The 18,384-nt window shown below is 35.2% G+C and overlaps 1 protein-coding gene across 1 annotated transcript; it reads left to right on the forward strand.

Moving 5' to 3' along the window:
* The first annotated feature begins 9,717 nt into the window (after window positions 1–9,717).
* LOC114366553 (pupal cuticle protein 36a) lies at window positions 9,718–12,537 on the forward strand. The gene is made up of 4 exons (XM_028323468.1): window positions 9,718–9,800; window positions 10,189–10,402; window positions 10,644–10,814; window positions 12,138–12,537. Exons 1-4 carry the CDS (start codon window positions 9,792–9,794, stop codon window positions 12,482–12,484), a joined length of 741 nt encoding a protein of 246 aa, XP_028179269.1. The 5' UTR covers window positions 9,718–9,791; the 3' UTR covers window positions 12,485–12,537.
* Window positions 12,538–18,384: the final 5,847 nt, after the last annotated feature.

Raw genomic sequence — 18,384 nt, forward strand, 5'->3', positions numbered from 1 at the left:
TTTAAATTTCGAACGGGATAAAAAGTATCCTATGTCCTTCTCCTGGCTCTAAACTACCTCCCTGACAATTTTCAGCTAAATCGGTTCAGCCGTTCTTGAGTTATAAGCGAAGTAACTAACACGACTTTCTTTTATATATATATAGATTAGGTATTAAGACCTCTGTCATGTATTATGGAGCTGTGTGCAAGTTTAATTTCAGGATCTAAAATATCATTTAAGAGTTAATTTAAGGCAGATATATACCTATTTAAGGGGCTCTATGTGGATTATTCCAGCGTTATTTATTTTGCTTCGATACCTTTTTCGTTTACCATGACTCAGATTATTTAAGTCAAGACAAAAAGGTTAAGTTATTTATTGGGCATTAGTTTGTTGTAATTATGTTTGACGTCTAATCGATTAAAGGTCTACTTTGTTAATAAATGGACAAACTAGTTCACTCAGTGAGTGAGCATTGATGGAAGTGATAGGTTTTTTCTGCACGTTGAAGATTTTTTTCGGTCTTTTTGCAGTAATTTTTGATATAAGTAATTGGTTTTTGGTATAAAGTAAATTTTAGTCAATTATTTACTATTTGTACACCCCTTGTATTTTTCTATGAACGAAGAATTTTTCATGAAACCGCGCGCAGATGGAAAAAAAATATATGAAAAAAAAAACTTTTCTTTACGTAAATTGATTAAGTTACTGATTCTGAATCGCTCCTAAAAATTTGGACACTGATTGCAGATTCAACCTGTATACGTATAGCACGAGTTAGTGGATGATGCTTACAACCAAATGAAGTGTACGAGGACCGTCCCTCACAATAAATACTCCTGGCACAAGGTCGTAAAACAATTGGCCTCAAAATGGCGGCAGTTTCGCAAATCATAAAATGCGTGCTCTTCATTAGCTGATATCAGATGTGTGTGTCCATTGTAACACGAGAATACACAAATGAACATGTCGAGTAAGGTACCTTTAAATTAAAATGTGGTAACATTTGCTTGGGCTCGAGATAAGATTCGGTTTGGAATAAGTTTATATACCTTTACGTTTACTTTTACGATAAAAATACATTTACCTTTAGTTATCCAGCAAGTTAAAAATCATTTGCCACGGAAATCTCGATAAACAGTTCCTAAAATCTCACCTAATGCCAAAATAGGACGAGAATGTAAGTGCTTCATCAGAACTTATTCTGTAAATATCTTGAAACCATACCTAGGTAGGCACCAAGAAAGAAGAGCGGAAACACCATTGTGTTACACTCTCATTAGAGTGAGAAGGAAAATTATCCGACACACTTAGGCAGTTTTACTATTTACATAAATTTTCATTGTCACCATCAGGACAGGACAGGAAGTCTACTGCTGAACAAAGATCTCCCCCATGATTTTCACATTAGCTGGTTGAAAGCGGCTAGCATGCAGCGCCTTCATAAGGTCACTGTCTACCTGTGGACGTCCCACCCATATTTTTACCCATATTTTCACACATATTTTTACCGTGCTTTAAAATAAACGTCTTACATTGGAAACAAGCTTTTGTATCATGCACGACTTTGCAATATTTACTTTTATAGAGCCATCTGCGTGTGCGACCATTTTGTTTAACTTATTTATGACAACTTATATTAGACTTCTACAAATTATGAGATGTCTCGTTAGGCCAAGACAGATATGCATTTATGCAATCTAGCTTAGAAATTATTTATTATACCTAAATATACAGTGTGAGTCACGTTAAAGTGTACATATGAAAATAGATGAAACTAGACCTATTTTTATCGACAAAAAAGAGGTCAAATTTTTTTTTAGATTTTTTTTTAATTTTTTATATAATTTTTTTTCTTCCAATTACTTATTGTAAAGAAAACGTAATAACTTTTAAACTAAGCGGTATATCTTGATAAAATAAAAACAGTAATAATGCTAAATAACAGGCGATACTAAAAAAATACATAAAATACACAAAAAAGGCCAACAAATAATAAAAAATGATACTTTTTGAAAAAAATCTGCTTTTAAATTCGTGTTTTTTTGGTTATTTGATAAATTTCTCCAAAAAATGCCCCTATAACAGGTGGTTTTTATTACTTTTTATTATTCTCTATCGTATTATCTTCGTAAAACCAAAAATCGCATGTCTCTATCCCTATCACAACGTTTGCAATGATCGTTTGAACTAAGCCTCTCCGGGCGCGCCATTCAACGCTTCATTAACAACGAAACTAAAAATTAGATTTCAAATAAAAACAAAAGATTTCGAAGTAAAATAAGCATTTTAGTTAAAATTAAAATTGTCTCTACCTGTAGCGGAGAATAATTTTGTGGCAGGCCTTTGTTCAAACGATCATAGCAAATGTTGTGATAGGGATAGAGACATGCGATTTTTGGTTTTACAAAGATAATACGATAGAAAATAATAAAAAGTAATAAAAACCACCTGTTATAGGGGCATTTTTTGGAGAAATTTATCAAATAAACAAAAAAACACGAATTTAAAAGCAGATTTTTTTCAAAAAGTAATTTTTTTTATTATTTGTTGGCATTTTTTGTGTATTTTATGTATTTTTATAGTATCGCCTGTTATTTAGCATTATAACTACTTTTATTTTATCAGGATATACCGCTTAGTTTAAAAGTTATTACGTTTTCTTTACAATAAGTAATTGGAAGAAAAAAAATTCTATAAAAAATCAAAAAAAAATCTAAAAAATTTTAGATCCACTTCTCTCTCATGTTAAAAGTTGATTGTTTGCCTTGCAGTCTTTTATTAGGTACCTTCTGATTCACTAACAAAATAGGGGACGATTTTTGTTACACATTGTGTGGTTGGTTGGTTTAGTTTTTTAATCAAAGAAACTGTTATTTTCTACAGTAAATACAATTTAGGTGAGTAAGATGCTATAAAATTTAGCTCGCTACATGAAGCTCAATGTTTAATTAAATTTTCATGACTCGTACCTATAAATTGTATAGTAATTTCATCGAAATATTTTGCGCAATTTCAATTCGCAGGATTGTAAAAATTAACTTTTAATATAACTTGGTGTATAATAGTGTCAATTTTCAGACTTAAAATCTTAAGTTTAGCACACATTACTTTTGAAAATCTATGATATCATATTTATTTAATCCTCAATTAGTTCATGGACTAATAAAAAACTCATAAATATTATTATTTGATTTACGACTTTTTTATTGGGAGGAGTAAAATTAGTACCATAAAAATTGATGATATAATAACTATACTTCAAATAAATCAGATCCTATCGAGACAGCCATAAATACTTTAAAAAACTGAACGCGAACAAAAACACATATACCTAGTTAATGTTGATTGATTTTGCAATCAAAATCATAAAAATTAATAGAAATAACGAAACATTTCATTAAGTATAATATTAATGAATGAAGTATGGTATGTTATGTAACAGGGTGATAAGTGTAACATTATTGTCACCATTTACCTACTAAAAGTGATGGAAGTTATTTGCACATTAACTCAACTTTTTCAATAAGTGGATTAAACTATGAACTATGTAGGTAATATGACAGGGTGATAAGTATGGTAAATCATCATCATCATTTCAGCCATAGGACGTCCACTGCTGAACATAGGCCTCCCCCAATGTTTTCCATGTTGATCGATTGTTAGCGGCCTGCGTCCAGCGCTTTCTTGCTACCTTTATGAAGTCATCGGTCCACCTTGTGGGTGGACGTCTCACGCTGCGTTTTCCGGTACGCGGCCTCCATTCCAGAACCTTGCTGCCCCATCGGCCGTCAGTTCTGCCTACTATGTGCCCTGCCCATTCCCACTTCAGCTTGCTAATCCGTCGGGCTATGTCGGCGACTTTAGTTCGTTTACGGATCTTCTCATTTCTGATTCGACATATTGCAAATAGTCACTATTTACTAAACGTGAAATGGGAAGACAGTTTTAAATAAAATGCAATCAACTAATTACCGAATTTGACAAAGGAATTAGCAAAATTCTTAATATGTTGAGCATCCCTAATAAAACTTTTTTATCACATAAAAAATCATATTTTACACTATATTTTCAAATTTCTCCAACTTTTTATTCAAGATTATCATTCTATTTATTTTATAGTCTAGTTCTAGAACAAACAATATCACCAACAAAACGCTACGTAAAACAAACAATCGAAATGATTGCACATCCAATGTACCTACTTATATACACTTATACATCCGTTTCCTTCACGAAAACCTTCAAGACTCATGCCGATATCATAAAGAATCGATAAACGGTCCGATTGAAAAAACTTTAATCGATTTTACGAATTAATTAACACGGCATGACCGATCCACCCGGAAGCTGGGGCATATGCGTAGATCTGATGCGCAAAAATGTATGTATGATGTATGAATGCATTTGTTAAACGCCCCCGGTGTCTGACACGACCTTTAGGTCATTAAGGACAATTAATATTGTGTCTGATGCACTAATAGTTGTCATGATGATTGAGCGGGCAGTGCGAATCTGAGATGAGTCATTCAGACTTGAAGCAACTTAATATTAGCATGTGTGTACATCGATTCGTAAAAGCACGCACATATTTTTATGAGCTGTTAAAAATTAGATTATTTTAGAGATTTGATGTGTAAATTGAGATTATAACATCATCTGGTTGAGATTTTATAGCCATTTGAAAACTTACACTTTTAGTAGGTACTCGAATGAAGTGTAGTATCCTTTAATGGCGTCTGTAATCTGTAAATGTGACTGATAAAAATGGCAGCCACTCTATGGATAAGCAGTGCTGCCAATCGGTAAAGTATACTACCAAAGTACGGAAAAATACAATATTCGACTGGTTTAGAATAAAAGGGAACCCGCCCATGTTTCCCAACTGCACATCCCTCATCTACTTAAGTATTTTTACTGTATGACTCTCACTCTATCAACATTGTACCCACTGAAAATCAGCGTACGTACGTACTTACATCCATAGCTTATCTGTGTGCCTACCATGAGTTTACGTTAGGTGTGCTCGCTAGCAAATACGTCAAAAAACTCTATGAAGATTTTATTTCTTGAAAGTAGCCGCTAGAGGCGCTGCATAATAAGGGAGAGTCCGGTAATTTGGACCAGTTTTTTTCAATCCCATTTTTCACATAGTTTTCTTTTGTTTTTGCTAATGTTCATGGTATATAGTTAAAGAGAAATTATTCAACTTACTATTTTATAGGTATTGATCAATATAATTGTTGTAGATTTAGCACAATTAAACAAAATACGAGTTCAGAACTTCGGTCCAATTTAGCCAACCGGTTCGATAATTTGTACCACAGGGTTACTAAATTGGATTTCTATAAATTTCAAGCCTATAAAAAAACTATGGCAAAATAGTATACGATACATTCTTAACAAATTAGGTAACGAAAAGGAACAATAGTAAATAACATAGACAATCGATATTGTTTACACGTTATCACGATTTTTAACCGACTTCAAAAAAGGAGGACTTTTTTTTCTATGTATGTTCACCGATTACTCCGTCAATTGTGGACCGATTTTCAAAATTCTTTTTTTGTTTGATAGGGTACACTTCTGAGGTGGTCCCATTGTCACCAAGTCAGGATCTGATGATGGGATCCTAGGGAAATCGAGGGCAACTCCCAAATTTTATAGGGACGTATATCGTTTTTCAAACGTTTTCTTAAGTTATTCAAGTATTTGCTCCTGGAAATCATCATATCATATTGATGAGCTGATGATAGAAGGTAAAACTCTTTAATGTTTAGGAGTTGGAGGATAATTCTTTTAATTTTATAGATAAGTATAGTTTCTAAAGTTATTCAAATATTAGCATTAGATAGTCATCATCTCATCATGATGAACTGGTCATGGTACGTACAACTCCTTAACGCTTAGGAGTTGGAGGATAATTCTTTAAATATTATAGGTACAAATAGACCAACAGTTGTATTTTTTCATGTTTTTAAGGTGGGCTGACGGTTTAAGGTCTTTTTAGGTTACCGATATGGTAACCTGTATTTTGTAGGGAATATTATTTTACACTTGACATGAAGAATATAGTCTCAATGTACTGCTTACCTTCAGTGGTAATACGTGGTATAATAATAAGTTAACTAAAAAGCAAGAAATAAGTTAATTTTTATAAAAAAAAATAAAACCGACTCCAAAAAACATACACTAAAAAGTAGAAAAATAATTACTAATTACATATTTATTAGGACGAATTAATATTTATGTATACCATGATTGATACTTTTGGAGTCGGTGCAGGCAAACTTCACACGTTTCATAATCTTGGCACCGACTCCAAAAGTATCAATCATGGTATACATAAATATTAATTCGTCCTAATAAATATGTAATTAGTAATTATTTTTCTACTTTTTAGTGTATGTTTTTTGGAGTCGGTTTTTGAGTAAAAGTTTTGTAATTACAATTATTGTAACGCACTCTTGTACCTAATCTACTTTGCCAGTATTTTGCTTTCATTTATTGTTAGTCAAACATAACTACGCTATTATAACTTTAAAATATGATTTACTAAAAAAAAAATCAAAATCCTTTGGTAAAGTTCCATACAACTTGATGTGGTACAATTTAGCCGACTAGGTGATAGTGCTTTTAAAAAATCTATAAAAAAAATATAACTTATAAATACCGAAAAATGTTTCAAATAATTGTAATCCACACTAATTTACGCTTCTAAATAATATATTAGAAACAGCCTGTGATTAAATTTAACAAAATTACAAACTAAACATGCATTGTCAAAAGTTACTTGAAAACAATGAAAAAATACTTTTCTAAATAAAACACACGTGTTCATTGTCACGGCAAAAACCATAATTATGGCCGATATTAATTGAATTTAGTTGTGTATCGCTGAGTGTTGCAATTACAGACATACAATAAATACTTTACGAAATATGAGGGTGGTACAATTTACCCGGCGGTACAATATACCGAACTCTCCCCTATGTCATACACTTTATTTCATTTTTTTACGTAGTCGCTAGCGAGCACACCTAACGTAAACTCATGGTAAGCACACTGTTGTTGTGTTTGTCACACCTGAAAACCAATCATAGGAACTCCGTGTCAAGATAGTCATACTGTCTCCAATGATTATTGAAATAATTCAAACACATCGCAAACTTCATGTGACCGCTTCTATTTTTAGTTTTGCTCATTATTATTAACAGAGATAACATAGTTAATATGGATATAATAACACCTGAGACTTTCGTTGCAAAATAGCTTCTCTTCCAACTACATATGGTCCTAGATGTACTGCCGTCTGTATTCACTCGGGTGCATTCTCACTGCACTGATTGCATCTATGCAAAGCCATTGCAGCGACTCCTCGTGGACATTTTGAAAGATCTCGTTTGTTAGCGCGGGAAATAGGTGACTTGTCGTTACATTCTCATTGTGGTGATTTAGTCAAGATAAAATGATAAATTGACACCTGATTGTGGTATAATTGTCTTTATTTTATCAGCTGTTTTGTTACTTGGTGTCTAGCTACGCTCGTGAAAGAATGTTGTAAAACTATGTTCGTTTCCGCAACTTGATAGAATTTATTAATTTTTATCTTCCTGGAAGAATGTTTAAGTTCTTTCTGTTGAAAGTTCTTTAGACGTGTGGATCCTGAAGAGTAGGTTAAGACCACCAACACTTATCCCGTGAATGACGTAAGAGGGAGAAAGGGAGAAATATGCGAACTGATGATGATGATGCTTGATGCCTCAATCCGTCTAGCTAGTGTGGGAAGAATACGCCAAATCGTCCATTTTCCTCTGGTAAATTGGAGTTGGTAGTATTTTTGCGTTCCTGAAACCTATGATAGTCATCTAGCTGTTAAAATTAGCTATCTGATAATTATAAATTGGTGAAGCGGGTCCGAAAAATTGATGACTCCATCTTTGCAATTATTTATTAATGGGCTATATGTTGCTAAGTGAAATCAAAACAGACATTATACCTTTTTTGTATGTCTTCACGAAGTCCAACTTGTTTCATCAGTTTTTTGCTAATTTTTGAAAGTCAATCAGCATACAGTCTGGCAGGTCAGACTCTACATTTTTGTTGGAAAATAGATACTATTTACTACTAGATTAAATGCCTCAGTGTTAAACTTGATTTGCCACTTGTATTTACTGACTCATGCTAAATACGAGCTTCTGGTGATGACTTCAACCACTCGGTTTTTGGTCTATCACATAATCAAAATTACATTACAACCGAAAGACGTCCACTATTGGGCAAAGGGAAAATGTAGGTATAGGGAGTTTTCCCACATCTCGTTCCCACCGCTGCAACTCCTGTGTAACCAGGGTCTGCAGGGTCCAATAAAAGCCCTACCAATGAAAGTCAAGTTTGTCCCGGGGCAAAGTTAACAGTCATTATATCCGCAACGAAGATAAATCAGAAGAACTTTATAGGGATTTAGAATTTAAGGATAGATTTTCGAGAATGTAGGTGTACCTATACAGCCTGATGCGCTGTCTACGGCGTAAAGTTTACTCAAAGAAAAAATAAACTTTATCGACAAATTATTAAAAAAATAAATAGTACATACTCGACAAACTTAATGAAATTTTGAATTAAGAATAATAAAAATATCTTACAATTTTTCTGATTATACGTCAATCATCAATCATCAAAGTAATCAATCATTATAGGCTCACAAAGGGTTTAATTGACTTCTATTTACGGATCGAAATGATACACATTCGAGTCTAAATTTATAAATTTAGAAGCGACTAAAATGGTCGCTGAAATCGTCTACGTTTACATTTAAAGCTTTTAATTAAACTAAATCCTTATAGACCTAATTATTTTTAATTAAACGCTGCATCTTAATGGAACCGTGTCTTAATAATATAACTTCTATAATAATCTGACTCATTAAAGTTCGTATGGACATCCGTAACAATTTAATGTTTGCATGATATTAATTAATTTCTTGAAACAAATCAATGTACACTGCTTAATACATATACAAAATGCAAATGTTTGTCTGTATATTATGTTTTCACACATTATTTACTGAAACATTTTAGTGTTGTCAAGTTTTGGATAGAGTTTTAGAGATGGGACCTAGGAATAAGTTATAAAATATTTACATAGGGCGCAAAATAAATCTCAAAGGGGACTGAAATTCTAAAAGGGGATGATAGTTTGTGTGAAAAGCTTTTATTTTTCAAGTTAAACATCTGTCCATTCCTTTCCATAAGCTTTCAGGAGCTTTATCACATAAAGCGCGGTTCAGATTTTCCGCTTCCGAGAGAGTTTTCCCGCGCAAAGCTGCCAGCAGTTTGTAACGTTATAAAGCTTAAACCACTGAAGATTTCAACAAATTAAAAATATACAAGGACTAGAAACACAGATAGACAAACGAACGGCCAGAGAACTCCATTAGCCAATGCACTAAATCATGAATGCACCTAATCATCCAGACAATACGAGTCTAGCTTTCGTTGCAAGTTCAATTTGTTTGATCCATTATTAATTACAAACCTTGGGTTGTTCATTGCTCTTCTTTGACAGTCGAGGTCAATCCACGTTCGGTAGCTAAAAAACTATGGCTAAATAATTAACTGGCCATGCATATCTTTAAAATTCTCGTTTATTATATTCCATAAAGCATTACGTCATAATATGCGTGAGCTGTACAGGATTAGGATCGTCTCAGATAGTATATAATGGGTCAAATCGAGTCGGATCATCACAGTTTGTGGTGAGCTTCACATTTGGTAGTTTCAAGTTGCAGTCCGAGCCTATTATTAAACATGAAACTGGTAATGTGATTTGGAGCTTGGGGGTTGGACATTGAGTTCGGTTTTGTGTTTTTGGTCTAGAATTGGCGGATGATCTAGACCTTGATTTAAAAATTTTCGAATTCAGACGTTGATTAATTTTTCAAAGTGTGTTGATTGATTTCGTTCATTCATAATTACATTTTTATGACGTCTTTGTCCAAATTAACAAATTCTCCAGTCGAGATATGTCAGGATTCAATAAGATGTTTAAAAATAAAATATTCTTAAAAGTATTCATCAAAATATCATCCATTTTTTCCAATTTTTCTAGTGTTTTAGAAGTGACTTTGACAAACAAATGAAAGAGGTGTGTTTTCCCAACATTACTTGTCTTCAACACTCTAATTTTGAATCTTCTTTTATCCAGTTCATCATTGCCGGTCTTATCGCCGTGAGCGCCGCCGCTCGCTTGGAACACCTGGAGCGTGGCTACCTCCCTCCTGATCAGGCTGGAAGCCAGGGTTTCGGAGCCAGAGGTAGCTCTGGCTTTGGATCTAGTGGCTCCAGCGGTTTCGGTGGAAGCGGCTCAAGTGGATTCGGTGGCAGTGGATCAAGTGGATTCGGTGGCAGTGGATCTAACGGTTTGTCCTTAATCTGGAGTTAAGCTTCAATTAAATTTTGTTCGAAATGCGTCTATAATATTGGATTCTTTGAGACTAATATATTGCTTATTATTATTGATAGTGATGAAGATGATACATGGGTCAATGTTGATTTAGCTAGTTGCTTTGTCAGAAAAAAAATCTTATTTCGAAAGCCCTTGAGCATTTTTTGTGGAATAACACTGTTAATATTTGTCTCTACTATGTAAAATTTTCACAGGCTTCGGTGCTAGTGGCTCAAACGGTTTCGGCTCGGCCTCTGCCAAATCTGGCTTCCACTCTGGCGCGTCTGGTGCCTTCGGCGCTGCCACCATCAACCAGTACCTGCCCCCTGACCACGACCACTCTTCAGGATCTGGTTCTTTCGGTGGATTGGGCTCTCAGTCCCAGGGTAAGCTCCACTTTGTCCCATTATTCAGAAAAAAGGGATAAAATAAACCTTAAAAGGAGAAACAGAGCATACAATATCTTAAACGGTGTTGTTCAATAATGAACATTTTATTTGGTCAGCAAAGTAACTATTAAAAAAATAATATCAAAGATATCAAGCTTAGCATCAAACTGAATCTCGTGCTCATTACAAATTGTCCAAATTGGATTCAAACTTGTGACCTCTAACTTCCAAGTCCATGTCGCACATCACCCGATTATCTTATCTACTTTTTGCAAATTACATGTAATCCAAACTGTAACGTCGCCGAGGTTGTCAAATTAGGCTTGTCAACATGATGTTTTGACAAGTGTAATTGGAGGTAATCTGTGTCATGGTCCCAAACAATGCTCAAGATCTTATCATCATAATGAAATATAATAGGAGAAGGCTCCTTCTACGCCACCATTCACCATTTTAGTGTGTTTAAATCGGTCTTGTTATAGATGTTCCTAAAGAGCACTTTAGTATTTTTCAATCGGAGATTAAGTGTAAAACCGCCTTTTGGAACTAAGACCTTACCATAAAACTTAAAAGGGCGTAAAAAATTTTGGAACTGTGACCTTACCAAAGAACTTAAAAGGGTGAATTCTATGATAACAGAATCTCAAACTGTTTTACGGAACATTAAGTCAAATACCTTTAACTCGATGGCTTTACAAGAAATTGGAAGATTCATGTTCGACATCATTTTTTAGTTTTTTTTTTCTTGATTTATCTTACTGGTGCGTATTTGGTGTACAGAGGATTTACTATATTGTATCTCCATTATCTACTGCACAAGTTGAAAAAGCTTGGATAGTAACCACCCAAGTGCTTAACGAACATTTAGCATTTTTTGTGACCGACAACAATAAGCCGTCTGCTAATCAATACACAAGATTTATTGATGAGTTTTTAACATGATGAGCAGTTTAATTTACGATGGACAAATTACAGGAGAACATAAAAAGATTTTGCCAATAACTTTTTTTGCAAACGCAAAAAGTAGAGTATCCGTATCAGTATCACGTAATGCTGAGTCATTGGTAACTTTTTTAATAAAAATATAACAGACAAATTGAGATTTAATTATACTAATAATTTACGTTCATAAATCAAGCTTTTAGTTCAAAGTTCGCTGAAGTAAAAATGACGCGTCAGTAAAGACAGCCCTCTTTTCGTTTCAACAAAAAAGATGTCAGCTGGACAAAGATTCCTCAAGGATTTCAGATGCTTCCTGTGACCTTCACCATAATCATCTTTTAGACAATATCACTTAACAAATTATTTCTTTATTTCTAGCTGGATCTGGATTCGCTTCCCAGCGTAGCCAGCCCAACCAGCAGTACGGTGCCCCTAAATTCGGCTCCGCTGCCAACGGCTTTGGTCAGCAATCTGGTGCCTTCGGTCAGCACTCTGGTTCCTCCTTCGGTCAGCAGTCTGGTTCCGCCTTCGGTCAACAGTCTGGTTCCTTCGGTCAACAGTCTGGTGGTTTCGGTCAGCAGTCTGGTGGTTTTGGCCAGCAATCTGGTGCCTCCCTTGGCGCTGCTGGCCGTCAGTACCTCGCCCCCAAGACTGGCTCTAGCGGATCTAGCTTCCAGAATATTCCTCAACAAGCCTTCGACGAACAGACCGGATACCACTATTAAGAGTAGAGATATTAGCGAAATTGTGTTCGAAAATGCAACAAATGTGTTCTCAAGTGTATAAATAAAATTATGACTGGAATATGCATTTTATTTTTTGTAAAATATAAGTTACCTCAGTAATTAAATCTTCTTGACTGAAGTTTTTATAGCTCTTACTGACGCTAGAAACTAATATTAATGTTTGATTTTTCCAATGAGAAATATCAATTTCAAGGAAATGAGAAATTAAAAACCAATCATCATTCCAATCAGTCTTATAACCTAATAATTAATTACAATGGCAAATTGTGGGCTATTCGTACAAGCAAAGTTTAAAAATTCAAAAATATAATTAGATATAGAAAAAAAGAGCAATAACCAGAAGTAGTGGCCATTTTTTGAGTTATAAACATCTTTTTCAAAATCATACTCGTAATAACAAAAAATGGCTCGAGATGACCACAAAAACTTAATCTGCAAGTTATGATCCACAACATTTATGTAACACCTCAAAGCTGAGTTGAAGAAGCATAAATTAATAAGAGCACCCGCAAACTATAGAATTTTTAACCGACTTCAAAAAGAAGGAGGATCTCAATTTGGTTGGTATTTTTATTGGTCAATAGTTTGGTTCGCTTCTAAACCTAGGCGCAGACCACCTACATTTAGTTGGCCGTTAGTTGGGTCGGGCTGTTAACCAGTATGAGTATGTGGAAGTGCGCATATTACAATCAATCTTCATACAAATTAAAATTGGGCCCAACTATCGGCCGACTAAAAGTCGGTGGTCTGCGCCTAGGCTGATTTGTATTAAGAATTGGCCGATACCAAATCGGTGTAATGTGCGAACTATCACACTTGTTCCTAAAGTCATAGTCAAAATTACTTTATTTACATGGACTATCAAATTAATAGTGCTTACAAATCGTCAAAATAGTAACATAATAATGGCTACTGACCTGTATACATTCTGGATTGGTTGCGGTCATATTATTTTTGTGCCTATTTCAGTTTCGCCATTTTGGCGCTGTAGGCCATACTGTAGGCAGTTACGATTGTCCATGGAACTAAAATTAGTAATTTTCTCGCTTACTGATATGGTTACTCCATCTACGTCAAAATTCTCGGGACAATTGTAGTGGCGCTTCAAATTGGTACAAAAAATTAGTCAATTGTATGAGACAGCCTGTCCAGTGTTTATTTAGAGGTCACTGATAAATAGTCCAGTAGTTCAAACTATCGACCGACAAAGTTTTACGCCCGTATTCACAAACATTACTATAAGGTCTCACAGTGCACGTGAACGCACAGGGTGACACACGAACCAATCACAGAGCTGTGTTCAACGCTGTGCGTTCTATTTGCTGTTTCACTTAAGTAAGCATCGTTTGTGAATACAGGCTATAGTCTGCGGGGGCTCTAAATGTTTACTCAACGACAGCACAAATTACACACATAACAAATCAATTTTAGACAAACCAATTATTCGTTAGATACGGTTAACTTGGAACCAGTTTTTGAAGTAACACCTGTCTGCGAATCAGTCTAGGTTCGCGGATTGATCGTAAAATAAAGATGAACTTGATCTTGATCCCTCAATGTCAGTGATTGCTGATACTCGTGTATTATGCTTACTATTGCTTACTTTTGCACTCAGCTTTGCCTGCGTGAATTTCGTACTAAGTGCCTTTTGCCTGTAATGCGGAGTTTGACACGCGTGCGAGCTGTCCGCGTTTTATTATTTTTCCATTCCGTGTGTTTTATGAGTTTTCTTTGTATTTGTATTAATAATAATAATAATAAATAATAATAAATATTTATTCACTTAAACAACCCAGTAATTTACTATATAAAGTAATTAGTAAAATTATGTTACTCTAGGGTTAGTTTTAATTTTTAGTGTCACAATAACTTGGACCCCTGACCCGGAAACTAGTAAAAAACTGTATTATCAGGGTCAGTGATTCCTCAAACGGATTTAATATAAAAAAATAAAATAAAAAACACAGGACAGTGTTTAAACAACCAGGAAGTGGGTTACTGAGTTACATAAAAATTATTAAGATAACTAGGTATACAAAGAGGGAAAGGATAAAAATAAAAACAAATTACTAATTACCAAGGCACGAGCTGCACCATCCTACCCTGATTTTCACGAACGTCAAAAATCCATACAAAAAGCACCGGTTATTGTAACTGTTACGGTCAAAATAAGGTGGCGCAGCCAAGCCCAAGTATACATGAGAGGATATATTAGTTAGTGTGAATGTGTTTGTATGTGTGTGGTGTGTGTATGTGTGTGTGGTGTGTGTATGTGTGTGTGTGTGTATATGTGAGTGATGAATACTACGTTCTTTTATTTATTTATTTTAGAAGATTTAAAACAGTAGTTTGGAAATCGCAATCAAAGTATAAAATTGAGTTAAGCTTTAACTAAATTGGATGTATGCTATTGGGGTAATTTGCTAGGAAGCGCTGAAATGCTTGTTTCATAAGTTAAGTTTTATGATAGTAAATTATTATTTAAATCAGAAGTATTTATTTTAAATTATACGTTAAGACTTTTCTGAATTAAAATAATGGGCCCTGCCTTAAAATGTTCATAAAAGTCCTTTACAATTATAATACCCACTTAAAACAAGCCATTGTGTTTTCATAATTACTAATTTCAAGAGTCACATCATCTTAATTTTTATTTAATCTTCACACAACGAAATTACACCCATGTCCATTTAAAAAACACATTATTATCGACTTTACAATTCTATTTTCGGAGATAGCCGCCATTGCTGCCATACAATTACAATAATTGATTTTATATGAACCAGCTATTATTCAGGTGCTAACTTGTTATTGCCTGTAATCGTTGTTAAGTGTTTAAAGGACAAAGCACACTTGTCAACCCGGAAACGGATTGTAACCGTATCAATTCGATGCAGTCAGTATTCTTTGTATGAAACTCCGTACGATACGTTACCATGCGGATAAGATTGCGTTGCAGCACACTTATTCGCACCATAGCGTAAACCTCGCCTCGTGGTTGACAACGCGGCGAAAGGTGGTGCGGTATTGATCCCTTTCCCAGTTGATAAGTGTGGTACGACCTTTATAAGAAAGATATGGTGATAATTGTACATTGAACCCATAGTTAATTCTTTCGCCTTAAAGTTATTTTGGTTATTGCACTTTTTTAGGTTTTAATTTGAGGATTCCGCTAGCTTTATAGGCTCAGCACGAAAGGCAATTTTATTCATTAACAGTTGTGATTGGGATTCTCGCTAATTGTTAAATTGCTAAGTGTTGCGGTCAGTCACCTAGCTTAAGAACTGGATTCGAAAATTCTATGATAGAGCCATATTGGGACAAAGAATTTCAAATTATCTGCGAAAATGTCTTGGTAGACTTAAAATGCAATAGAGATGGGCAACCATCGACAGATAGTCAACAGAATAGTTCGATAACGTAGATCATACAGGAATATAAAATAAACAAAACAATATAACAACCTCTAACAGATTTTACGACAAAACTAGTAATTTAATTCAATTAACATGTGAGGAAACTTTAGTTAATTATGATTACGATATGGCGTGACGGAGAATCTTAGCGATGTACTCGTAATGGGTGGAGTGTCGATATTTTTTTGTATGTCGATAAATCAATAATACTACCTACAGCAAATAAGAGCCAAATAGTATTTTTTTTTAGTTTTTAATACACCTTTAAAAAAAAGTCTGACTCCGTCATCTTGATTATGCCAGAGTGATGAGAAGAATGGGATGCAAGCGGCGCAGGACCAGTCTTTGTGGAAATCCTTGGGGGAGGCCTTTGTCCAGCAGTGGACGTCTTTCGGCTGAAACGAACGAACGAACGAACGAACGATGAGAAAAAGCAGCGCATGAAACTTTTTACTGTTTCTTTTCAGCACTGACCCATTTATTGCCCCAAAGCAGTGGTAGAGTTAAAATAATTCTAGAGTATGTAAAAGTGCTTTTACCGATTGAGTCCCAGACGGCATTAATTAATGTCATAACAATTGATTAATCTATTGTGTCTAGATTCGCGGAGCTTGAAGGATTATTGGAATGAATTGATTTGACTTTTACACACTACTATCAATTAATTATACTCGTATGTTTTGCCAGCAAAAGTGACTATTTCAAGTGTAGGTAATGCAATTTGAAAGACTCCATCTGCTTAAAATACTTAGGAGGTCATCATCAACAATCTAATCAAAAGCTCTTTTTGCGTAAAATATTATGTTCATCAAGCTAATGAAACCAATTAAATTTCACAACGAAGTCTCGTTAATCGACAATTTATCGAGGTTTTTTCTTGCTGCCCTACCATCTATCAAATATTAAGTGCTCGTAGTCACATGATACGAACTTGACCTGCCCTCATGTGGGCCATGATAGGCCAAGGTTACTAGAAGGAAACTGATGAGGTAAGACACGCCTCTTTTTTTGTTTCTCTTGTTTTTTAATGTTTTTTGTGGCTTTTCTATTGCCGAAATAAGTCTAGACGCAGACCACCGAGTTTTAGTTGGCCCGTAGTTGGGCCCGATCAAGCGCCGCAAGTGGAACTGGATTGGCCACACTCTCCGAAGGGACCCCGATCACATCCCTAAGCAGGCTCTGGATTGGAATCCCCAAGGAAAACGCAAACGTGGTCGACCCAGGCAAACTTGGCGGCGCACTGTAGCGGACGAGGCGAAGAAGATCGGCAAAACCTGGAGCGAGATCAAGCGAGAAGCTCAAGACCGAACGAGATGGAGGACTGTTGTGGACGCCCTCTGCCCAATCTAGGGGACATAGGACCATAAGTTGGGCAAGTCAAGTTGGGCCCGATTCTTATTTTTTATGAAGAATCGGCCGATGCCAAATTGGTGTAATGTGCGCACTTTCATAAATCTCCATATTTATCAACAGCCCGATCTAACTATCGGCCAACTAAAAATCGGTGGTCAGCGCCTAGGCTAAGAAATAAAATTTTGCTCTAGTTTAAAATTGGGATAAAGGTTCTATTACTTTAGTTAGTGCATAACAAGAACTTTACATGGTTTCTGAAGCATGTACCTATAGTTCTTCTTCTAGTATAAGCAAACACACGTACCTATACTGTTAGTCAAATTGGTGCTAACCATTGCCAACCATTTAAGTCCTTATGGTGGCTTATACACTAACGCCCGTATTCACAAACGATGCTTGCTTAAGTGAAGCCGCAAATCGAACGCACAGCGTTGAATAGAGCTCTGAGATTGGTTCGTGTGTCACCCTTGCGTCCACGCGCACTGTGAGATCTCATAGTAATGTTTGTGAATACGGGCGTATGATTTATCTACCGGTGTAGTGACGTCAATTGTTGAAACCAAAGAATAATAGGGAAACAAGTTTTAACGTTTTTGCAACAATACCGGCAAATTGCGTGTCATAGGCAATTCTAAATTGTTAAATAGTATTTTAAAGCTTAAAAATCAAGGCAGCCTTATCCATGGATCATTTAACAATACCACCAAAAGTTTTGTAATCGAAATGTATTGCTGCTTTTTAAGGGGGTCCTTAAAATTGTGCTTGATTTCCCATTGCAAAGCCTTTCTTAACCTTTTTTGATCCAAATGGGTCCGTGAGCAAAAAAGGTAAAGGCAAAAACGCTGTGTTAGGTAGGTAATTTGTAACCTAACATACATATGTACACTATAGAGTACACTATGTTTGGAATGGACAATGTCCTTTACTTCAAAAACTCGTAAAAACCTCGTAGAAAGTCACAAACGGAGCGTCGGCAAAAATAATCTCAAGGTTTGGTCAATTAAACGCTGTCATCAAGAGAATCCTTTTGAACGATAATTTCCACCTTTTCGTTAAGTATAAAAGTGCTAGGATGGATCCTAAAGGCACAGTGCAAAGGTAGCTTCTGTT

This window comes from Ostrinia furnacalis, unplaced genomic scaffold (genome assembly GCF_004193835.3).
Source record: "Ostrinia furnacalis isolate ACB-3 unplaced genomic scaffold, ASM419383v2 OfSCF0638, whole genome shotgun sequence".
Classification (NCBI taxonomy): Eukaryota; Metazoa; Arthropoda; class Insecta; order Lepidoptera; family Crambidae; genus Ostrinia; species Ostrinia furnacalis.

Coding starts and splice junctions, on each gene's coding strand:
- LOC114366553 (XM_028323468.1), top strand. Junction 10,403..10,643: donor CGGTGGCAGTGGATCTAACG/GTTTGTCCTTAA, acceptor AAATTTTCACAG/GCTTCGGTGCTAGTGGCTCA. Junction 10,815..12,137: donor ATTGGGCTCTCAGTCCCAGG/GTAAGCTCCACT, acceptor CTTTATTTCTAG/CTGGATCTGGATTCGCTTCC.